The following is a 25,091-nucleotide window of genomic DNA, read 5'->3' as shown; positions in this document are numbered from 1 at the left end:
TCACATATGGGTTGTCCTGCCTCAGGCAGCCCTTCGGTCGGCCGGATTCCAAAGTCTGGGTCCGGCGTCGGCTGATGTCGCTCTTTCCCTGACGTCAGAGCGCCTGGGGTATAAAAGAGTCAGCCGACGCCATCTTCCTCAGTCTTTCTTGCCGCGTGGTGCCCGAAGCAGAAGCAGTTCGCAAGTGCCGGTCGGCCAGCTCCTGTAATTCAGCTACCGAAGACTTCAAAAAGCTAAGTACCCCATTGGGGACTCTTTCTTGCCTCAGCTGATGTCAGATAAAGTTAATAATTGTTTAACTTGTGGGAAACAAATACCTCATAAGGATTTCCACTCTTACTGCCTCCCCTGCCTAGGCCCAGACCATGACGTCTCGGCCTGTTCAGCCTGTGCTTCCTTCAAACGACGCACCCTTAGACGTCGGGCGGAGTTTGCAGAGGAATTTTTTGTGGCTAGTTTTTCGTACAATATGCCGTCGGAGACTCCGACTTCACATTTGATTAAGAAACGGAAGGACAAGGACCGACACACGCGGGCCCCGGTTTCGGCATGAAACCACGGCCAGGCCTACTGCGAGTGTCTCGGTCTCGGCTGAAACTGAATCCTTGGTGCTTCCTACCACCGAAACCTCTCAGTCGACTACCTCGGTCCCGGAGGCCCCGGCTGAATCGGTTACTGAATTTCCTACAGAAACTGGTGTCCTGGAACCTTCCGACACCATACCTTTAGACAAAACTACACCAGCACGTGGTGCAGCCAGGCCTCCTGCATCCATGTCCATTAAGGCATTCTCTAGGGCTAAAGCTGCTAAACTATCCAAAGCTTTGCCTCCCAAGGTTATCCCTCAGGGACCCACTACAGGTTCACAGATTCTAAGCTTAGCAGAGGACCTTATCTCCTTAATTAAGGGCTCTCAACCTCATCCGGACAGGGACTCTCAACCTCCTCCACACAAAAGGCCCAGGGTTGAGCCCCTCTGATCCCCACTCCTCAGATGGTTCTACTCTCTCGGACCACCAGGAGGAGGCTTTTTCGGCCTACGAGGATTCTGATGCAGAGGAATCTATTCCTTCGGCCTCCCCTCCTGAAGAGTTTTCCTTTGGGGAGACACTCCACACTATGAGAGAGCATTTCCAGTGGCAGGGCCAGGAATTCCCTGATTCCAGGAAGAGATTAAGGACCTTCTTGCATTTGCCTCAGCATAGACCTTTGGCTATTCCTCCTGTTTTAAATGTCATTGATGATGTGTACTCTGAGTCTAGCACAACCCCTGATACTCTTCCTCCGGCTCCTGTCAAACCCGATAGGTACTACAGGGTCCCGGACTCTCATCTTCACCTTTACAAGGCCCACTCTGCTGATCCAGAAACTATTTTCTAGGGCCCTAAAGGGGTTACAGCTGCCACTTCTAAAATCCTCTCCCCTCTGAAAAGGGAGTCTAGAGCTTTAGAGAGATGGGGTAAAAAAGTGTATACTTCTGCTACTCTTTCTATGAGGGCATTGAATTGTCAATTTCGTATGACACAGTACCAAGAGTATTTGTTAGATGAATTGCATAAAAAACTGTCTTCACCTGAACCCCTAGATCGCAAATCACTTTAGGATCTGATACATAACTCCCAACAGGTTAGCAACCATTTCTTGCAATGTGGTTATGATGCATTGGAAGCTTCATGTAGGTCAGCTATGACTGGTGCAGTCATACATAGGCATGCTTGGCTGAAGGAACAAGCTCTGCCAGACCATGTCAAAGCAAAGCTTCTGGATGCTCCACTGGAAAAGCAAAAGTTATTTGGCTCCACGGCTCAGGAGGTCCTAAAGAAAGTTGAAGAAAAGGCAAAATCTGTACAAACTGTCAAAGATTTTCTCCAAGTCCAACCACCAAGATTCAGCAGGAATTGGCCTTCCAAAAATTGGTCCTTTCCAGACACAGAGAGGTTTCAGAGAGGCAAGAACAGGCGTGCCAGAGGTAGAGGGCAAGCTAGAGGCTCCTACACAGGGCGTCAATGGCAGCCTCCCAACCAGAGAGGTAATGCAGGACCTACAACTGCTGCACAAGGACAGGCTCAATGACTTTACTTTGACACCGCCAACCAGGCCTCAATTGGAAGCACCCTTGGGCGGAAAGCTTTCTTTATTCTCAGAAAATTGGCACAGTATTACAAGGGACAAATGGACACTGCAAATAATAGACAAAGGATACAGGTTCCATTTTCACACATTACCAAAAAGAAAAGGCATGCCAGACCTGCCACCAAATCAAAGGGCAGAGGCTTTGAAACAAATCTCCAGCTTAATGCAAATGAAAGCTAGAGAAAATGTTCCTCTCTCAGAACAAGGCCAAGGATTTTATTCCAGACTTTTCCTTGTGCCAAGAAAAGAAAAACAATGGAGGCCTATTCTCGACTTGTCCGCACTGAATACTTATCTCATTGTACCAAAGTTCAAAATGCTGACTCTACAGCAGCTCCTTCCCATGCTGGGCAAGGGGTCTTGGCTGGTAACTCTAGACCTCAAGGAGGCATACCTGTATGTCCCTGTCAAAGTTGCAGAAGACACCTCAGATTTCTTGCAGGTTCAGAGCATTATCAATTCTCAGCATTGCCCTTTGGCTTATCTACTGCGCCCAGAGTATTCACAAAATACCTGGCATCAGTAATTGCACACTGCAGACTTCAGGGGATTCAAATATACCCATATCTGGACGACTGCCTTATGCAAGCGGACAGCCAACAAACTTTGGTAAAACATTTGAATTACGCCATTCACCTACTTCAGGCCCTGGGATATACAGTCAACATCCACAAATCAAGACTTGTTCCATCCCAAAGAATAACCTTTCTGGGTGCGAATCTAGATACAAACACCCAAATGGCTTTCCTCACAGAAGAAAAACAAAGTCAACTACCAGATTACTTCAAAAGTCCGACAAGAAAAACTCAGCTGACTGCAAGGAAAATCCTGCAGGCCCTGGGTTACATGGCTTCTTGCATCCTTCTGATTCCACAAGCAAGGCTGCATATGAGGAAACTACAATGGTACCTAAGGAGTTTATGGTCTCAGCACAGTCACAGCTTGGAAACTTTGATACCACTCATCCCATGCCTTCAAAGGAATTTTGTGGTGGGCTCAAGCAAGCCAGTCAAACAGGGGTCTGCCCTTCAGCAAACCATTAGCCAGCCAAACCATTACAACGGACGCTTCAGACCACGGATGGGGAGCGCACATGGAGGGCAGATGCATTCAAGGTCTATGGTCACAAAAAGAGCTACGCATGCACATAAACCACAAGGAACTTCTGGCAGTGATACATGCAGTCGAAGCCTTCAAACCTTTTCTGCATCAAGGCCACCTACTAATAAGGACAGACAACACCACAGTTATGTGGTACATAAACAAGCAAGGAGGCACCCATTCATATCCTCTTTGCAGACTGGCAATGAATCTGGGGAACTTTCCTTGAAACTCAACATAGAGCTGCAATCTCAATTTGTGCCAGGGAAAGACAATATACTGGCGGACAGCTTAAGCAGAAATATCATGGATGCACACGAATGGATGCTGCACCCAGACATCTTTCTACAGATAACACAATCATGGGACAGGCCGGATATAGATCTTTTTGCTTCCCCCCACAATCATCAGCTGAAGAAATTCTGCTCAAGGACATACCACCCACAAGCATGGAAAGTGGACGCCCTCTCTTTCAGCTGGAGAACTCTAACAGTGTATGCATTTCCACCTCTCCCATTAATGACCAAGGTCTTACTGAAGATCAGGACAGAGCAGCCAAAAGTGATTCTGATAGCTCCGGACTGGCCAAGACAGCAGTGGTACCCACTGTTAAAGAGCATGTCACGCACAAAACCATGGCCTCTTCCTCAATGGCCACTGCTCCGGACACAGCACAATTACAAAACTCTGCATTCCAACCTGAAAACCTTGCAACTAACAGCCTGGAAAATACCTTGATTCCTCCTCAGGACAGGCTATCCCAGAGAGTGAAGGATATTATCATGGAAGCTCGCCGGCCTTCCACAAGAAAGGCATCTTCAGCAAAATGGAAAAGATTTCTCATTTGGAACACCACAAAGGGCCTAGATGTGACAGTGATGAACATGGCACGTATCCTGGAATACTTGACAGAAATGTTCCACAATGGTCTGTCGTACTCTTCCATTAAAATTCATGCTTCAGCAATTTCAGCAGAGTACAATACTGATCCACCTGTCTTCTCACATCCTCTCCTAAGGCAGTTTCTAAGAGGGATCAAAAACATCAAGCCTCCAAGGACACCACCACTGCCTACTTGGGACCTAAACTTCATGTTGGAAAAACTAACACTGCCTCCCTTTGAACCAGCAGCATCTGCAGAGCTACAGTTCTTGTCTTGGAAGACTGCCTTCCTTCTGGCCATAACCTCAGCAAGAAGAGTATCTGAGTTACAGGCCCTCATGGCAGTACAGCCATTTACTATTTTTCATCAGGACAGAGTCTCATTGAGAACCAATCCTACATTTATGCCAAAGGTGGTATCCAGGGTCTCATTAAACCAAGCTATTCATTTGCCTACCTTCTTTCCGAATCCACAAAACAAAGGGGAGAAACTTCTGCACACCCTGGACATACACAGACAGTTGCACTACTACTTGGACAGAACTAAAAGTTACAGAAAAACTGACCAGCTGTTGGTAGCATATGCTGCTAGTGCACAAGGAAAAGCAATTTCCAAACAGACAATCTCAAAATGGATAGGGAATTGCATTAGTTTTTGTTACTCCTTTCATGGAAAACCTGTGCCAGCTAACATTAGACCTCATTCCACAAGAGCCACAGCCACCTCCACAGCCTTCTTAAGAGGGGTGGCTACCAAGGACATTTTAGAAGCTGCTACATGGAGCTCCGTGCATACATTCTCCAAGCATTACAATTTACCTTTATATTCCAGATCCAGAGCAGGCTTTGCTACGGCAGTCCTGCAGGGCATTTTAGCTACACCATCCTATACATAGATCCTCCACCCCCAGATTGGCTATGGTATTCTACCCATATGTGATGACTGCAGATGCATCCTTCAAGGACATAGTACAGTTTTGTACCTACCATAAATGTAGATGTCCGATAGGTATGCATCTGCAGTCAGGTTTTCCCTCCCTCCTTCCCCTCTGTGGTATTTCTTGGGTAATACTCCCTCTTATAGCTAGCTGGGGTTATCTATTATGGTGTATTTGTTTTTTATTACTGTGCATGTTTGGAATATTTTGCATTTCTCCAAATTTAGCCTTCCTTAGAGGGCACGTGGCATCTGGGGCAAGAAAAACTGAGGAAGATGGCGTCGGCTGACTCTTTTATACCCCATGTGCTCTGACGTCAGGGAAAGGGCGACATCAGCCGACGCCGGACCCAGACTTTGGAATCCGGCCGACCGAAGGGCTGCCTGAGGCAGGACAAACCCATATGTGATGACTGCAGATGCATACCTATCGGACATCTACATTTATGGTAGGTACAAAACTGTACTTTCTTTATATTTCTGGAGGTCTGGTTGATGTTTAGTTTTAGTCCAAATTTCCCATGCTCTGTCTTTTTTTTTTAGTAGTGCACATGTGTTTACGGTCAGCCATGGGGCTATGTTAGACATTATGCGGACTGTTCTAAGGGATGCCACAGAATTTAAAATACTAAGGAAAGTAGAGTTAAAAAATGTGGACAGCTTCATCCAAAGGGAGTAGTTTTAAGGGATTCCAGTTCACTTTTGATAGTAAAGATTTGAGAGTTTCATGATTAAAGTTTGTTAGTTGTCAGTGTTCGATAAACCTTTGAGGTTTAGCTTGATGGGATGTGTATCTTAGTATTTTTACTGGACAGTGATCACTTAGGGAATTTGGTAGTGTTTCAGGGTTATGGTATTTGGAAGGGTGAGAGACAAGAATCCAGTCAAGGAGAGATGAGGCTGTATGGGAGTTATTGAAGTATGTGGGATCAGAGATGAGTTGAGTAAAGCTGTAGAGATTAAGGTGTTGTGAGGAGTTTTGAGAGGAGAGAGAAATAGTAGCCAGTTAATGTTGACATCCCCAAGAATGATAGTTTCATTTGGGATGTGTTTGGGAGATATGAGCAAGCATATTTTCCAGTAGGGGGATATTATCACCTGGTGGAATGTAAATTGCTGCAGTGGTTTTAGTGGAATGGCTGTTAATGTTTAGGTTTACAGATAAAATTTCGGCTGGGGAAAAGGCTTAGGATGTAAAAGTAGAGTTAGAAATGGTAAGGTGGTTAGAGTGTAGGATAGCAACGCCTCCACCTTTCCTTTTTGGTTGATCTAGACAGTGTATCCTATAGCCAGAGGGCAAGATCTCTGTGTGTTGGTGTTGGAATTTTAACCAGGTTTCAGTCAGAACATGGGTATCAGGAGTATGGTGGGAGATCCAAGCATGTAGTTCACTTACTTTGTTCACAATACTCCTAGTGTTTATTGAATAGAAGAAAAGATGTTATGTCAGACTGTATGGTAACTACTGAAATGAATATATTGTAACAGAGGGTACTCGTAGAGAAGAGGTTAATCTCAGTCCAGCGAACTGAAAAATAGTCTGAAGTTAAATTACCTGGTAGGCCGTAAAGATTGCATCTTAGTTCTGATTGTAGCCAGAGAAAAAAAATTCTGTGTAAACAAGGACTAGGAATCCTACTGTTTTGTCCGTAGCAGTGAACTAAGTGCTACCGTGGAAAGGTGGAAGTGTTGAAATGGTTTTATGGCTTCCAGATGCCGTAACACATCTTAGCAAAGCTGTTTCTGTGTGTATGATAGCATACATGTGCAAGCTTCTGGTTCACTTTCTAGTAAAGGGGGGTAAATGGGGAACCAGAAGTCAGATGACCAGATGTATGTGATGTCATTCTGTAATCCAGCACTGAAATGATGTTCGAATACTAGATGAGATTGAAGCCTCAGTGCAGCTTGTTTTTGAAACTTGACATAGAAGGATCAATCACCCACTTCATCTTGCTTTGCTTTATGTAAGCAGGGAATAGTAGGTTTTTAGATCAGTCAGGAAAATAGTGAGATTAGTTAAGTACTGGTTTTCTTTATTTGTGTGAATCTTTCCTGTGTTTGAAGTTATGGTGCTTATTGTAAATGGATATGTGACCCGCGGTGGTGGTGCTGCGGTAGTGTTGTCGCCTCACAGTAAGACGCTGTCCAGTTAGATTCTCAGCTAGAGCGTCTTCTGCGTAGAGACATGCGTGAATGGGCGTACCTTCGTTGAAGGTTGTGCATCAGGGCTGGTAACTCGGCACATAAAAATCAACTACCAATCATTAGCGGACCGGAGTTCCGCTGTGGCGACCCCTAACCGGGAAAAGCCGAAAGTCACAAACAAATTGTAAATGGATATGTAGTATTTCATGTTTGTATTAGTATTAATTTTGTTCAGTATAATCGAGTGCCCTTGTAAGAACCTTAAGCTGGCTTTGGAGTGTCTGGTGGCAGTATCTACCTTTACCATCTGGGCAAAGGGCATCACAGTGAGTAAATCTGTGCCAGTCTTTCCCAAGAGTGTGTGTGTGTGTGTGTGTGTGTGTGTGTGTGTGTGTGTGTGTGTGTGTGTGTGTGTGTGTGTGTGTGTGTGTGTGTGTGTGTGTGTAGCAAATCATATCTCAGAGTGTGTGTCAGCTGTCTTGGAGCAGGAGCACAGAGCATTGGTTTCACAGAGGGAGTGGTAGAAGACTTGGCTTAGGTACTTGGATGAGGATTCAACTCTGCTGCTGTAGTCTTATTGGGGGCCTGGAGAGAGAGAGAGAGGGGAAAACCCAGCCCCCAGACTGTGTTCCCTGTGTGCTGTTAAGGGAAATTGTGCTTGAAGCACAGAGAGCTGCATCTGAAAATACTGTGTCCATCTATTTTTGTTCCAAGTGAACATTCGTGACCGGTGTCAGTGGTGAACATTCAGGCTTCTTGATTACTGACCCAGAGGAGGGACGTTACATATTGGTGGCACTGGTGGGATTATTAATTGCATTTCTGTAGCCTGTAGGCAGTTGGCACTGAAGGTGTGTGCACTCTCAGCAGCCACAAGGCAAACATACAGAGTTTCATTTTCACAACAGTTTTATTTATTTTTTTAGTTTATTTTAGTCAGGGAAAGCAGGCAAAGATGTCAGCAGAGGATTATGGCAACCTGGCAATGAACCAGTTGGCCAAGGTGTGTGAAGCTAAAGGACTGGCGCATGCCAGCCTGACTAAAGAGGAAATTATTTCAGCCTTAGTCGCTGCTCAGACTAGCAGCCAGGAGGATAACCAGTCTAGTGATGGGAATTTGCAGCCCTCAAACAGGACAGTTCACTTTTTCCTGATGGGCTTAAAACCTGTGTGGAGTTGGAGACTTGAACTGGAGGCCAGATGTTTGGAATTAGAATCATTAGAGAGACTGTGGCATTTGGAGACTGAAGAAAATGAGAGACTGCAGCAAGCAAAACATGTAGAGTCAGCAGAGACACTGTGGCGTTTGGAGGCTGAAGAAAATGAGAAATAGTGCCAACATGTGAAGGAGATGCTAACTGTTCGTAAGGGTTTTGGAGGTTATTGTGAAGGAAATAACCACCCCAGAAGCAATAAAGGCCAGTAAATTTATTCTATGGTTTGCAGAGTGTGGTAACTTTGATAGTTTTATTATTACATTGGAAAGACTATGTAAATAGTGTAGTGTTGACCAAGGGCTCTGGGTACGGTTCTTGACCCTCTTACTCTATGGTAAAGCTGTAACTGCTGTTTCTAAATTGTCTGAGATTGATTGTTTAAACTGTGATAAAGTAAAACAATGTTTACTAGAATGTTTTAAGTTAACAACTAAATCTTAAAGAAAAATGTTTCATGAGCATAGACTTAAGGCAGATGAAAGTGATTATATTGCTGAGTTAAGCATTTATTTTCTTAAGTGGGTGAGTGGGTGTCAGGTCGCCACTTTTGAACAGCTGGCAGTCCTTTTGGTGAGGGAGCAATCCCTTAGCACTTTGCCTGTGGACATGAGAATCTGGTTGGCAGATCGGGAATGTAACTCAGCAGATGAGCTGGTGAAAAAAAGGATCTCTAATTAGCAAGCAAGGCATCACTGCGCAAGAAGGGGATACCTACTGCTGCACATGGATATAAGGGGGAACCCATGCCTAAACCACCCCAACTGAATCCACCAGTAACAGGGGAAGCCACTAGTTCAGGTACACTGCCAGGATCAAGGGTTAGCTGTTTTAAATGTAACCAGTAGGGCTATGTATCATATAGATATCCATGAATGCAAGGTGGAGAACAAAAGTTGGGGGAGCCAACAAGTGAGAGTAACAATATGCCACTGGCAAGCTGTCTGGAGTCAATGGGGTTACCAGCCTATCACTAGAGGTTATATCCTATCTTAGTGGATGGAAAAGAGGCCGCTGCTAGAGACACAGCCTATGACATAACCATTGTGAAGCCTGCAGTGCTTAAAGAGGAGCAGTACATGCTTGGGCAGTCCACTCCACTCCAGTCTGCTGCAGTCAGAGCTTTAGGAGGGACCCCATTCCAAATGCCTTTGGCCAGGGTTCACCTTGACTGGAAGGATGAAAAAGGAAATAAGCAAGCAGGTGTATTTGAGGATATACATGCAGGTGTCTTGATAGGGAATGAATTTTAATAATGTAGTACCTTGTGTGATTGCAGTTACATGCGTTCAGACTTGGAGACAGGCACGTGTGTCTAGTAGCCTGGGGAAACCCAGACAGACCCCATACCTGAAGCCATGACTAGTGAGGTGCCTATTTCAGGAAGGATACTACCCTGTAGCACGGAGCCTGAAGGTGAGCCACAGCTGCTGGTAGGTATTGATGTTCCCTTGGACAGAGTGACTGCAAGGGCAGAGGTGACTGGTAGTACACAGGCTGATAGGCACCACTGTTAGAAGATTCCAGGCTTCCTATGGAAAGGGAGCTGGGAAGGGTCTGAAATAGAGTTGAGACAGGCTCAGCTCTTGGGCCCTACACTACGAGGCTTGAGGGAGGTAGCTAGGGAGACACCTGATCCTCAAGGAAAAGAGGTGTCTGTATACTGGAACAAAGTGTTACTGTATAGTAGGGACCCCTGACGGTGGGCTAGAGGTTGAGGTAATACAGCAGTTGGTTGTGCCTAGAGTCAACCATCTGGCACTTCTAGCCATAGCCCATGACATTCCTTTTGCAGATCATATGGGCATAAAACGTACCAAGAGACGTAGTATGCAGAACTTTTATTGGCCTGTTATTGCAAGGGATGTAACAGGGTACCGCAGGACTTGTGAGCAGTGCCATAAAGTAGGTAAGGCAGGAGACAAGGTCAAGGCTCCTTTGATGCCTTTGCTTTTGTGATACAGGAGTAATTTCAGAGGGTAACTGTGGATATTTTGGGGCCTCTGAGTACCCCAAGGTCCACAGGGAAGAAGTGTATCCTAGTGGTAGTAGATTATGCTACTAGATACCCTGTGGCAGTGGCTCTGTCCTCCATCAGGCAGAGAAGGTGGCAAATCCTTTGCTAGAGATTTTCAGCAGGGTTGGTTTCTTGAGTGAAATACTGACTGACAGGAGTGCCAATTTCATGTTGGACGTGCTGGTATGTCTGTGGGAGCACTGTGCGTGAAGCACGTAAAGACCACCTTCTATCACCCCCAGACTAATGGTCTTGTGGAGAGGTTAAACTCTCCACTAAAGACCATACTACGGGCATTTGCAGACCAGTTTAAGAGAGAGTGAGACAACTATTTGCCCCATCTGCTGTTTGCTTACAGAGAGGTACCCCCGAAATCCGCAGGTTTTCAACCTTTGAGCTGCTGTATGGGCATAGAGTTGAGGGGGCCTTTAGATCTGATTTATGATGAGTGGGAGGGTGAGTGTGAATTCCACAAGGAATCTATTGTGGCATATGTCCTAAAACTCAGGGCAAGTCTTAGGGAAGCTCATGGGCTTGGCCCATGAGAACCTGACAGGAGCCCAGCAACAGAAAAAGGTCTGGTATGACAGGAATGCTCGAGCCCAAGACTATGCTGTGAGACAGCAGGTCATGGTACTCATTCCTGTTAGACACAGTAAGCTGCAGGGAGCTTGGGAGGGACCCTTAAAAGTGGTAAGGAAGCGCAGTGATGCTAACTACATGGTAGAACTTCGAGGCAGGGGCAAAAATTGTACCATGTTAACATGATGAAGCCTTACCATGACCGGGAGGCCCTTGTGCTGTTTGAAGTAGGTGGCAGGAGCAGTCTGAGGGGGATCTATGGCTACATCTAGCCAGCCAGCAAAATGCCAAGTTATTAAGGTGGAGCCTAGGGTTGCAGGCATATGATTTGACAGTGCAGCACTGTAGTGGGGTCAGCAGTGCAAGTGCAGACAGGTTCTCAAGACAGGGTACGGGTTAATGTATTCCCAGACAGGCTAATTCCTTTCAAGCATTGTTTCTCAAGGGTCACTTGAAAAACTAGCTCAAGTCTTCAAGGGGGGAGAGATGTGATGATGTGAGGTATTGCCAGCTATGCCTGAAGTAGGGCAGTGGGGTATGTAGCATATGTCAGCATGGCTAACTAGACCTTTGTAAAGAATTATATGTTGTTTGTATATCAAACTGATTTGTGCAGGTGCTTGGGTTGAAAATGCATTTGTAAAGTTGTTTGTGTTGAAAATAAATGTACCAACAGTGAGTCCTGCTGAACAGAAAAAGAAGTATACCTGGATGTCCAACTGTATGGTAACTATTGAAATTAATATATTTTAACAGAGAATACTGGAAGAGAAGAGGTTAATCACAGTCCAGGTAACTTTGAAAAGTAGTCTGAAATTAAATTACCCGATAGGCCATAAAGATTGTATCTTACAGATGTCCTTCTTTTCACTGTTTCAGTATTCTTTACATATGGGTTGTATTCCCCCCAACAACCCGACATCTGGCCTGTATACAAGAGCATAGAGCCACTACCTGTACGTGGGACATCACAGGTAGGCACAGGCAATGTCGGCCGTAAAAGTGACGTCCGCATGTACCATCCTTAGAACTTTTTCGCTGCCATTCGGAAAGGTTGACTTATACTTTTGTTCTTCTATTGGGTCCCATTGGTTTGTCTTATAGCTTCAGATAAGTAACCCATAGGGAATTTAATATATTGCTGCTGTCTTTTGTTTTATTAATATCATCCAAGAAGGGTAAGTGTAGGTGTGGAAGGCAAATTCCACATAGGGACAGTCATGAGCTGTGTTTGTTTTGTTTAGGGCCCACTCATGACCACCGGTCCTGTTCTGTTTGACAGGTCTTCATCCCTAAAACTTTGCGCAGTCGTCTGTCGGCTTTGAACTTGTACTTAGAAAACCAAAGACTTGAGCGTTTGGCTAGGGACGCTATGGAGTGTTCCATGAGTAATTCTGAGCCATCTGTAAAGAGGAAAGTCAGCAAGGCTAGGCCCAAATCCTTTTCAGCTGCGCCTGCTTCCTCTGACATACCCCTTGAGGTTGATGAAAACCTGTAGGTAGGGTCAGTTCCCTCGATGGGGACCGGATTGTAATCCATCAGGAGTGCCATCCTAGCACATCCAAGGCTATGCAGACGTCCGGTCCGGATGACTTTGGGGAACCATGGCTATTAATTGCAGAAGACTCTGGAACTGTTCTAACTTCCTTATCCAAAGTCTGCAAGCATTGCCAGCAAGTGGTTCCAAGTAAAGTGTGGACATCAGTGGTGTGATAAAGGGTACACCTGCCTTGTTCCTAAGCGAAGATAAATTTCATTTTACAATGTGTAACCTATTTTAGGGTTAAGTGTAAAGCCCTGATAAAGAAGCATAATTAGTGAAATTAAAGTAGAGGTAAACCCATTTTCTTTAAAACTCTAAATAGATACGACCATTTTACTATGTCAGAAGCTTTGTTTGCTTCCAGACTCGCCAACAGTGGTTGTTGGTTATGAGTAGAACAATGTTCTATTACTAGAGCTGATTTAAGCAAGTTGTCAGATGTGGTTTGAGTCATAACAGTTCCAGTCTGGTTAAGATTAATCAGGTTGGTAAGAAAAGGGGCATTTCTTCTGCACTTACAGGAGAATAAAAAGTTTATAGTCATGATTTTGAATTGATGTAGAACAGTATGAACCCACTTTCAGAAGGTGTTTACTCTGTTTAGACAGAGCCAATAGAATAGTTTGCCTCCAAGAGGATGGGATTAAACTGATGGTATATTATTGGCCAGTGACAGAAAGTTTTGAGTGAAAGCTTCTCCTACTAACAGGTAAACTTCTACTGGAATCCCATCAGGAACTGTGGTTTAATGTTTGTATATTTTTGAATTTGAATAAAATGAGTGATCCCAGAGTAGCGACCCAATGAGGACTTTTCAGATTTTCTGAATGTACCCCTGAGGGTTGAGAGCAGTATATTGATTAAAGACCTTGTATTTCAATTCCATAAGGATACAGTGATAAGGCAAGTGTATGTGTGTATTTAACTGTTACTTGTAATTTGCTCCTGAATGTTTTTACTTATTCTTTTCTTTTTAAGAAAAACGTTCTGAATGTTTTTATCATGTAGTTTTGATGTTATTGAGTAAATTACACACATTTAGAATGTTTTCTTCCTGTTATTTTTACAGGGCAAAGCGAGCTAAAGTTAAATAATTTAGAAGCTCTTTCATCAAAAGTAGCTTCACTGTTACCTGGTCTGCATTATGCTGTAACTGAAGCAAACAAATTCCGTGGAACCCAGAAGGCTGCTCCTAACACATTAGTAGAAAAATACTTAACAGATCATAGCAAATTATCTGAACATGCCACATCCAAGTTGCAGAATGCTAATAATGACCCTTGGAGGTTTTATGACCCTTCAATGGATGCTGTGAGAGTGGTTGCTACTGTGAAGTGTCCCCAGACTGTATTTTCCCAGTTGCAGCTTTATTTTAATGATCCTGATTCATATGTTTTGCAGTACCCTAAACCCATTGAACAGTTTGATAATCAGACTCTTCTTCCTAATTCACACTTTGTGGGTCATTCTACAAGTCAAGAACTTGCAAATTGTATCTTACAGAAGAACCAATGTGACTCAGTTTGTCCTCTGTCAGTTCCAATCACACAAGGAGCAGAAATAAATGAAGTTAGCAGTGATAAAAATGGAACTTCAGATAAGGAAATCCAGAAGGAGTTTAGCATCAGAGGCCATAATAAATTTAAATTAAAAAAAACAAGACGAAAGAACAAAAATTGTCTTCATAAGGGGACTATTTCTACTGTAGAAAAGAAAGTGAACTCCAATGAACTACTTTCAGTTGGGACAGAGAGAATGAAAAAAAAAGTGACAGTGCATTACACACGTTATTCTGAAACACAGAGCAAAGTGAGAAATCGGAGTGAAACAACCGTCAAACTTACAGATCTTGGTTTTCCACACAGGCAAAAAAGAGGTGGGTAAAATTCATAGACTTAGACCTCTGAGCGGATGTTTCTATGATTCATTCAGACTGTGCCTTTTTTGAGCTTTTGAAATATAAACTTGAAAAAAAAATTGCTGCTGTTTGGATAGTTTTGCATGTGAAGCTGAAGTAAGGAAATGACACATCCCAAATTTGCCATTAATTGTTGTAGCACCATTTTTGTATTTTTTCATTTGCTTAAGTAATTAAGAGGATTGACAGTAATTTGACAATGTTACATGTCACTGATTCATACTTACCATATCACACTACTGATGGAGTAAATACAGAGGATGATTTAAGGCTATGTATGTGTTAGTTGACTATCAAAGAAGAGAATCCTCTGTAGTACTATAGAGGAGTATAACTGTGCACATTATTTAGAATTTATTGCCTTTTCCATATTATTTGAGGTTCTGGTAATGAACAGTAAAAGAAATTGTGTGACAGTGAATTACCCCCGACTTCATACTTTTCTTTTAATACTGTTTGTTCACTAGTCCAATGCAGCTTGGCTGCCATCTCTTTCTTTTTTTTGTCCTCAGTTCTCCTTCTGCAGTCCTCAGAAAGATTCTCTTCTCTTTGATTCTTGTCACAGTGATGGTGAATGTGTAAGATAGTTGCAAATTGTGCTGCTTGTGATTACTAATGGTCTAACACTGAAGAGCCTTTTTGATGGCTCCTGTGGTTGGGTTTATCTCCTCTACCAGTCAGCATCTTTTCAGAAGTTGCTCAGGGCAACACTTGCCATAACATCAACATTAACTGCATCTGTGTTGTTTAATCCCAGCACTAACCAGGTTATTTCTTTTTGATTCCCAGACAGTTTGGATCCTGATCCTTGCCATGTTCTGATTCCGTTTTGTTTCATTAGCTGCTAAAACTTCTCAAAATCCTAAATGCATTGGAGTGAATATCATGGTTTACTGGGGAAGTCCCTCACAATGCCGAATGTGCTTGGCAGAATGTTTGTGTGGGACTTTGCTAGGACAGATAGCTTGGGGCCTAGTCCTTTCAGAATTTTTCTGCAGCTTTCTGAGCTTTGCAGGAGTATGACTACATACCAGATAGTGAGTTGGATAATATTCCATTCCTCCGTTTGTGAGACAGATTTGAGGCCCGGGAGAGGCACAACTCATCTTCCTCCCCATCCCAGGGTGTTTTTGCCATTTTTTTCACTTGGTTGATCACCCCAGTTCTTGATCCTTCCAGCCCAGATGTTCTTCGTGTTTCACTATTGCAGTCATCACACTTGGGTTATCTGTCTGCAGGTAGTCCTCAGTCGGCCCAAATACTAGAGTCTTGGGATTTCTGCATCAGATGCTGTCGCCTTTTCCATGACGTCAGGTCATCAGGGGTATAAAACATGCATCTGACGCCATTACATCAGCTTTTCTTGCCGAGTGGGAGCCCAAAGCAGAAGCAGTTCGCAAGTGCCGGTCGGCCGCTGCCTGAAATTTTCGTTTTTCGAGTTTCAAACCTGAAGTCTTGTAAAGCTAAGTACCACGTTGGGGATCCTTTTTTCTTGCTCTAACTGATGTCAGAAAAAGTTAACAATTGTCTTGCCTTTGGAAAGCAAATACCTCACAGAGATTTTCATTCTTACTGCATCACCTGTTTAGGCCCAGACCACGACGTTTCTCACTGTCGGTTTTGTGCATTGTTTAACTCCTAAACTATTCGTTGTCGGGTTATCTTTGTCGCTAAATTCTTTCACTCTCGTCCTCCGTATTCCAAAATGGCATCAATAAAGCCATCTGACTACCGATCTTCTGAAAAAACTTAAGGATAAAGACAAGAGACAGACCGCATAGGTCGAAAACTGCCTGACGACGCTTCCATTAAGCTAGTTGCCAGTCCTCCGGTACTCAGTAAGGCGCCTCTGTGGCCCCTGATACCCGCTTTTGCAGATTCGCAGGCCTCTGCTGAGACCCAGTCACAGTCTGGTATACCACGAGATGCTTCTTTGACTATGGAACCTGCGGATGTCTCTACCTTGGATGGGTCTGGAGCCGCTGTGCAGGCACCGGCTTCTGAGAATGTATTCCAAGCTTCCGATGTTCGTATTAAACCGACAACTTCATTTTTGATTAAAACTACGAAGTTTCTCAGGCCCAGAGTTCGCACTATGCCTAGAAAACTGACGACCAAAGCGCATGCTCAAGCTCCCATGCCACAGAAACAAATGCTTAGAATGGCTGAAGACCTTATAACTTTAATTAGGGGAAGCCAGCCTTCCCCCCTCTAAAAGACAAAGACTTGATTTTCCTTCTGATTCTACAGACCATGAGTCTGATGACAGATCCCCCTGATTGCCAGGACATACCCTTGTCTACCTATGAGGATCCAGATGCAGAGGACTCCATTCCCTCTGCCTCCCCTCCAGAGGACTTTTCATTTGGTGAAACCTTGCATACCTTAAGAGAGCATTTCCGCTGGGAATGCCAGGACTACCCTCAGTCCAAAAATAGACGCAGATAATTTTTAGACTTGCCTCAGCACAGGCCTCTAGCTATACCCCCTGTCCTGGATATTTTAGATGTCTTCATGGAATCCAGTCTTACTCCTGATACTTTACCACCAGCTCCTAGAAAGCCTGACAGGTACTACAGAGTACTTGACTCTCACACATTTCTCTTTTAGAATCCCACTATGAATCCAGACACCATTTCCAAGGGACCTAAAGGCATTAAGGCTACTACAGCTAAAAATCCTACCCCTTCGGACAGGGATTTTAGAGTTTTAGACAGATGGGGTAAGAAGGTATATACATCTGCAGCTCTTGCCATCAGAGCTTTGAATTGCCAGTTTCACATGTTGAAGTACCAGCAGCATATTATGGAACTAATTAAATAAAAAATGTTGTTGCTTCCAGATTGTACAGAAAATAAAGATTTACAAGAGTTAATGCATTCTGCAAACCAAGTTAGTTAAACATACTTTGCAGTGTGGATGTTCATCGTGTTTCACTGTTGCAGTCATTACATTTGGGTTATCCTGCTGGCAGGCTACCCGCAGTCGGCCTGAATTCCAAAGTCTAGGTCCGGCATTGGTTGCTGTCACCTCTTCCCTGACGTCAGTGCACCAGGGGTATAAAAGATGCAGCCGACGCCATTTTCTTCAGTCTTTCTTGCCACATGGTGCCTGAAGCAAAAGCAGTTCACAAGTGCCAGTCGGCCGACTCCTGAGATTTTCAAAAACTAATTTCAGATCCGAAGTCTTCATTAAAGCTAAGTGCCCTGTTGGGGAAACTTTTTTCTTGCTCCAGTCCGATGTCAGAAAATGTTAACAATTGTATTTCTTGTGGGAAGCAAATACCTCATAAGGATTTTCATTCTTACTGTATTCCTTGCCTAGGCCCTGATCACAACATTGTTAGCTGTCAGTTTTGTGCTAGATTTAACCAACGCACTATTAAGCGTCTGTACGATTTTTGCCTTTCATTACTTTGGCCGAAGATTCAATTATATAATGCCGTTGGAACAGCCGACGACTGGAGTTTATAAAAAGCGCAAGGAAAAAGAAAAGGGCAGGCATCCGAAGTCCAAAACTGACGAGGCTTCCGCTAAGCCAGTCACTGGTTCGCCGGTTCTCAGTGAGGCGCATTCACAGCCCGCTACCTCAGAGCCACAGGCCGCTGACGACTTCCACGTGGAGCCAGCTAGGCCTCTGGACACTCAAGGTATTGGACACTCGGAAACTATTCCTTCTGATGGGTCCGGAGCCGCTGAGCAGGCATCGGCTTCTGAGGGTGTTTTCAGACCTACACAGTTATATGTAAAGCCTACTTCAGCTTCCAAAGCAGAGACTAAAACAGTTCTAAAGACAAAGAAACAAGTACAGCATTCTCCTGGACAGACTACCATGCCTAAAAAACAGATGCACAAAATGGCTGAAGACCTAATTACCTTGATCAGGGGTTCCCATCCTGCTCCTGACAAGAGGCCTGGGCAAGAGACAGAATATGAATCTTCAGATCAGGTTCCTCTGACTCCTCTTCTGAACAGGAATATTCTCTTCCTCCTTACGAGGATTCTGATGCTGAAGAATCTATCCCTTCATCCTCACCGCCTGAGGATTATTCTTTTGGGGAAACCCTGCATACCATGAGGGAGCACTTCCACTGGGAGATCCAAGACTACTCAGAATCTAACAAAAGGCTTAGAGATTTTCTTTTACTCCCTCAGCACAGGCCTTTGGCTATTCCTCCTGTGTTAGACATTGTAGATGATGTATTTTCAGAGTCTGGCCTTTCTCCTGACTCTTTACCTCCTGCCCCTGTTAAACCAGACAGATACTACAGGGTTCCAGATTCACATAAATTTCTTTATAAAAACCCTGCTGCTTCCCCAGAAACTATTTCTCAGGGTCCCAAAGGGGTCAAGACTTCTACTGCAAAAAAACGTGTCCCCTCTGATAGAGATTCAAGGGCACTAGACAGATGGGGTTAAAAAGGTTTACACTTCTGCTACTTTGGCTGTGAGGGATTTAAATTGCCAATTTCATATGCTTAAATATCAGCAATACTTAACGTCACAGCTAAAACGGAAAATGTTGTCAAATTCTGATTGTGCAGAAAATAAGGAAATACAGGATTTATTGCATGCAACTGAACAAGTGGGAAAGCATACATTGCAATGTGGTTTTGATTCTCTGGAGTCCTCTTGCAGGGCTGCAGTTACGGGTTCTGTCATTAGGAGGCATGCTTGGTTAAAGGAACAAAATCTGCCTGATCATGTTAAAGCAAAATTATTAGATGCTCCATTACAGCATGATACCTTATTTGGTGTTAAAGCAGAGGAGGTGTTGAAGAAAATGGAGGACAAAGCGAAATCTGTGCAAACAGTAAAGGACTTCTTACAGGTACAGCCAAACAGATTTAGCAGGAACTGGCCTACAAAGAATTGGTCCTTTCCAGTGTCAGACAGGCCACAAAGAGGCAGATACAGATGCCTCATAGGCAGATCCCAGCCCCAGGGCTCATACAGGCCTAAACAGTGGGGCGCTTCTACTTCCAAAAGTGGAGAAGACAAATCACAGCCAAACAGGAAAACGTCCCAATGACTTTCCTCTGCCAGCACCAAGCACTTATCTTTTGACAGCCCCCCCTGGGGGGGGGGGGGGGGCTAGCACTTTTTTCTCAAAACTGGCACATGATCACCCAGGGCAAATGGGTCTTGAATATAGTGTCCCAGGGCTGCAGGTTCCACTTTCACACCCTGCCAAGGGCAAAAGGTATGCCAGACCTGCCACACAATCAATGGGCAGAGGCACAAAAACAAGTTTCATCCCTCGTGAACATGAGGGCCATTCAGCAAGTACCACAGCAAGAGCAGGGACAAGGATTTTACTCAAGACTTTTCTTGATACCCAGAAAAGACAAAGCCTGGAGACCAATACTGGACCTGTCTATTCTAAATACATTTCTGGACGTTCCAGAATTCAAAATGTTGACTCTGCAACAGCTTCTGCCCATGCTGGGCAAGAAGGTTTGGCTTGTAACTTTGGACCTAAAAGAGGCATACCTGCATATTCTAATCAGACAATCTTGCAGAAGATACGTCAGATTCATAGCTGGCTCAATGCACTACCAATTATCTGCACTGTCCTTTGACTTATCTACTGCGCCCAGGGTCTTCACAAAATGCCTGGCACCAGTAATTGCATTTTGCAGACTAAGAGGAATTCAAATATACCCTTACTTGGACGATTGCCTTATTGAAGCAGAGAACAAGGACATTCTACTAAAGCATCTGGCGTTCGTAAAAAGATTACTAATTTGCCTAGGGTACACGGTAAACGAAAAGAAATCAAAACTAGTACCCTCTCAAGAGATAATATTCCTGGGTGCAAACTTAAATACAACTGCCCAGATGGCTTATCTCACGCCAGACAAACAAAGGAAACTGACTTCTTACTTTGAAATGTTGGCAACAAAGGCCCAGTTATCTGCAAGAGAAATTCTGCAGGCTTTGGGCTTCATGGTATCCTGCATTCTGCTAATTCCATATGCCAGACTGCATATGAGGAAACTACAATGGTATCTAAAAAGTGTTTGGACTCAACATTGTCACAGCCTGGAAACATTAATTACCCTCATTCCTTGCCTGCAACAGGAGTTTTGATGGTGGGCACAGGCCTGTCACCACAACAAGGGACGGCCGTTCACCCTACCCACAGCCAGGCAGTCAATAACAACGGATGCTTCAGATTATGCCTGGGGGGCCCACATGGCAGGAAAATATATTCAGGGCACATGTCTCAAGCCAAAGGCATCTTCATATCAATCAAAAAGAGATGCTAGCTGTTCAAAATGCCCTGACAGCTTTCAAGGATCTACTCCATCCAGGACAACTACTGATAAGGACGGACAATACTACAGTCATGTGGTACATAGACAGGGAGGTACTCATTCCTACCCCCTCTGCAGACAAGCCATGACTTTGTGGGACACAGCATTGACTTATCAAGTACACCTGCAAGCACTATTCCTGCCAGGAAAGAAAAATACTCTGGCAGACGAACTAAGCAGAAACCTCACGGATCCCCACGAGTGGAAACTGGATCCACAAGTCTTCAGCATGATGATAAAGAAATGGGGATGCCCAGACATAGATCAATTTGCTTCCCCTCACAACTGTCAATTACATAGATTCTGCACAAGGACTTATCACAAGCAAGCATGGAAAGTGGATGCTCTATCATTCAGCTGGAAAAACCTAACAGTATATGCCTTTCCTCCTCTGCCTCTCCTCCCCAAGATACTCCTTAAGGTCAGACAAGAGAAGCCAAAAATGATTCTGATTGCTCCAGACTGGCCCCCAATCCTAAAGAGCTTGTCTCAAGGCCCAGCCTGGACATTGCCTCTAATTCCTCATTTACTGACCCAACGAAACAATCAGATCCTGCACAGCCAACTCAGAATCCTAAATCTGGCAGCATGGCGTATAATGTAGCCATTCAGAACACACCTCTCTCTAAAGCAGTGATGGATGTTATTTTGGAGGCCAGGAGGCCCAGTACCAGAAAATCTTATGCAGAAGAATGGACAAGATTCTGTGCTTGGAACCAGGCACAAGGAATTGACAGGTTTGTACCAGATATTCCTCAGATTTTACAATACCTGACTGAGATGCTGGACAAAGGCCTATGCTTTTCATCAGTTAAAATCCATGCCTCTGCCACTTCAGCTCATTACAATACGGAACCACCACTTTTTTCACATCCATTGCTAAGACAGTACCTCAGAGGGACCAAAAACATAAGACCTCCAAGGAGAGCACCAATACCTGCATGGGACCTCAATTATGTCTTGGAAAAACTCACACTGCCGCCTTTTGAGCCAGCCAATACAGCTGAAATAAAGTTCTTATCTTGGAAAACAGCCATGCTCCTAGCAATAACCTCTGCAAGACGAGTCTCAGAGTTACAGGCACTCATGGTTGTGGAACCATTTATCATTTTCCATCCAGACAGGGTTTCTCTGAGGACGAACCCAACATTTATGCCTAAGGTAATGTCCAGTGTGGCCCTTAACCAAACCATTAATTTGCCTACTTTTTATCCAAACCCACAGAATAAGGGTGAGAGACTCCTGCATTCTTTGGACATACACAGACAGCTACGCTTCTACTTGGACAGAACTAAAGCTTTCAGAAAGACTAAGCAACTCTTAGTAGCATATGCTGCAGGATCACAAGGAAAGGCTATCTCAAAGCAGACTATTTCAAAATGGATAGGCCACTGCATTTGTTTCTGGTATTCACAACATGGCAAATCAGTGCCTAAGGGCATTAGGCCACACTCAACCAGAGCAGCAGCCACTTCAGCAGCCTTCCTCAGAGGAGTACCAACCAAAGACATTTAAGAGGCTGCAACTTGGAGTTCAGTGCATACTTTTTCCAAGCACTACCACTTACCTCTCTACTCTAAATCCAGAGCAGGCTTTGCTACTGTAGTTCTGCAGGGCCTTATAGCCTCTCCTAATCCTATTTAGACCCAGCCACCCAACCTCAGCTTTGGGATTCAACCCAAGTGTAATGACTGCAACAGTGAAACACGATGAATATAGTACAGTTGTGTACCTACCATAAATGTAGATGTTCAAGTGTATTCACTGTTGCAGTCCAGGTTACCCACCCTCCATCCCCCTTTTATTTGCTGGGACTTATCTGTACTTTTCTATCCTATACAACCTATATGGTGTATTTGCTTGTAGATGAAGGAAATGTTTAATGTTAAGTTGTCTATCTCGCCTTCATTCTTGCTGGATGGGTTCGGAGCCGACCTCGGCTCCGACTCGGCCACTCTAAAGCTCGAGAGTTGGTTCCACCGGCTCGAGGCTCCCCTTATATCCCACAATGCTAGGCGAGAGTTACCTCAGATCTCGTTTGCCGCTACAGCTTTGAGGTTGGTTTTTCTACCGGTTCCTGGTAAGTTTTAACTTTTTCTATAAAAGTTACTCTTTTTACCCCTTTTTTAGTTTAATTATTCTTAAATTAGTGTAGTTCATTGAACTTTATCCCCGAACCTAATTTTTCCCGTTTCTTGTTAAAAGAACTTTTAGTTCTTCCCTTGGGCCTTAGGCCTTCCCTTCCCTAGGGAGTGTTTGTGTAGTGTACTACTGTTTATTGTACTTTATTTTTTAGTATTTTTACTAAAGTTTGTTATTCTGACAGGGTATAACTGGTGTGTTTGAGTGTGTGTTTGTGTTCACCAGTTAGGCTATGTCTAAAGAAGCAAAGGTCTCCGGATTCAAGAAGTGTGATGCGTGCTGTCAGAAAATGTCTCTGACAGACGCTCACACTTCTTGTGTCTATTGTCTGGGGCCTTTGCACCTGCAGGACTCCTGTGCTGTCTGCCATGGCTTCAGCCCCAGGGTCCTGCAGGAAAGAAAAACAAGCTCATATTGAGAGGCTTGTTGAAGCCTGAGGATTCCCTGTCTGTCTCAACAGGGAAGCCCTCTAAGGCATCGAGGTCTTCGGCTCCGGCTTCTGAGCCGAGACCTCAGGTTGTTCAACCTTTGCCTTTATCGGCTCGGCTGGAGCCGATAAGACTCAGTCCACAGTTTCTGTGGCTTCCTCGGCTCGCGGAGCCGAGGTTATCGAGGTACCCGTGTCGGCTCCGACAAGATCTTCGGAGCCGACAACCAGAAAGAGGTCTAGGTCACCTTCTCTTGGCTCCGTTCATTCGGCTCCAGGATCTCCCCTGCTGTCTGAACGGAGCCAAAGGTCTCATTCCTCTAGGTCATCGAGGTTGTCCGATCATGACCTTCAGAGGGTGGTGAGTCGACTACTCAAGTCTGAGGCACTAGCCCAGATGCTTCAGAGCCCGACTCATCAGTCGGTGCCTGTCCCGGTCCATCAACTCCTTCCTCCTTCGACTCTCTTGAGCTCGGAGCCGGGTCGTGTCGGAACCGAGACTGTGGTCACCTCGGAGCCGAGACAATTGTCTTCGGCTCCGTCGTCGGCTCCGTTTTCTTCCATGGAGGAATCTCGGCGCGGTCTTCCCTCGTCGGCTCGAGGGGTGAGTGGCATCGGACCCTTGTCCGACCCCCCTCTCCCTCTCGGTGCTTCGGCGCTGGTGAGTTCGGCTCCGACATCGGCCTCGGAGCCATCACTGTCGGTGCCGAGGGGGGTCCTTAGCTCCTCGGAGCGGGGACCTCTGGCTCTGCCTGACAGGGGTGCGAGGTCATGCGGAGTGTGTTAGAGCCTGGCTCTACTCCACAGTCGGCTCCGTCAGCCCCTCCCTCTATGCTGCCTCAGGGTAAGTCGACTCACTCCCTCATCCCGGACCGCAGAGAGCCAACTCCTCAGGAGCTCCCTTTGGGGATTTCATCCTCTTCTGAGGCCTCTCCTGATTTGGCAGAAGAGCCCCCTCGGAAGAGGAAGTGCAAGAGGAAGCACATTGACTCACCTGAGTCTATCACGTCGGACACAGATCTGGATGATTCTGAGGGTTCCCCCCGTTCCCCTTCTGAAGATGTCTCATTTGCAGACATTCTGGAGATCCTTAAACAGAGGGGAAATTGGCCAGCCCTCAACCCTTCGGAGGACGAATCTGTGTATCTTGAGGCGTTTGGCTCTTGTCCTTCCACCTCCTGGGTGTCCCCCCCCCTTCGACCCCCTCATGCAGGTGGTTGCTAAAAATGCATGGACGGCTCCTGATTCAGTGGACCCCACTCCCAGGAGACCCTCCAAATTCATCACAGCTCCATCAGACAAGGAATTTTTATCAAAAGGAGTCTCTGTGGATGCTATGGTGGTTGCTGCCGCCACAAAGAAGGAACTGGCTGATCCTTCAGTGCCTGTCCATCCACCTAACAAGGAATCTAGGTCCATGGATAGGTACGGGAAGCGGATGTTCTCCTCAGCGACATTTACTATGCGTTCGCTGAATTACCTGTGCCATTTCACTCGTCTTCAAAGGGACTTGATCAAAGAAGCGAGTGAAATGCTGAAGGACCCTACAGCTGCAGGTTTCCAAGAGAAAATGAACATGCAGCTGGCTATCCTTAATTCTGTTTCCAACTCCTCCATGCGCCTCCTCTCTTATGCGGCCGATGGAGCGAGCAGAGCCGCAGGAACAGGGGTAGCCTTACGTAGGCACGCCTGGATGCGGCTATGCAATTTTGCGGAACCTTTCAAGAC

At 45.0% G+C, this 25,091-nt stretch overlaps 1 protein-coding gene across 1 annotated transcript in view; it reads left to right on the top strand.

Annotated features, from left to right (window-relative positions):
- The window catches only part of TASOR2 (transcription activation suppressor family member 2), a 2,454,942-nt gene that overhangs the window by 903,745 nt on the left and 1,526,106 nt on the right, over positions 1-25,091 (top strand). Inside the window, exon 14 of the mRNA XM_044088824.1 lies at positions 13,627-14,433. Within this exon, the coding sequence (XP_043944759.1) occupies positions 13,627-14,433 (807 nt within the window). The remainder of the gene's footprint in view (positions 1-13,626; positions 14,434-25,091) is intronic.

This window comes from Protopterus annectens, chromosome 11.part0 (assembly GCF_019279795.1).
Source record: "Protopterus annectens isolate FY-2018-M chromosome 11.part0, PAN1.0, whole genome shotgun sequence".
Taxonomy (NCBI): Eukaryota; Metazoa; Chordata; order Ceratodontiformes; family Protopteridae; genus Protopterus; species Protopterus annectens.
This window is presented reverse-complemented; position numbering and strand designations above follow the sequence as displayed.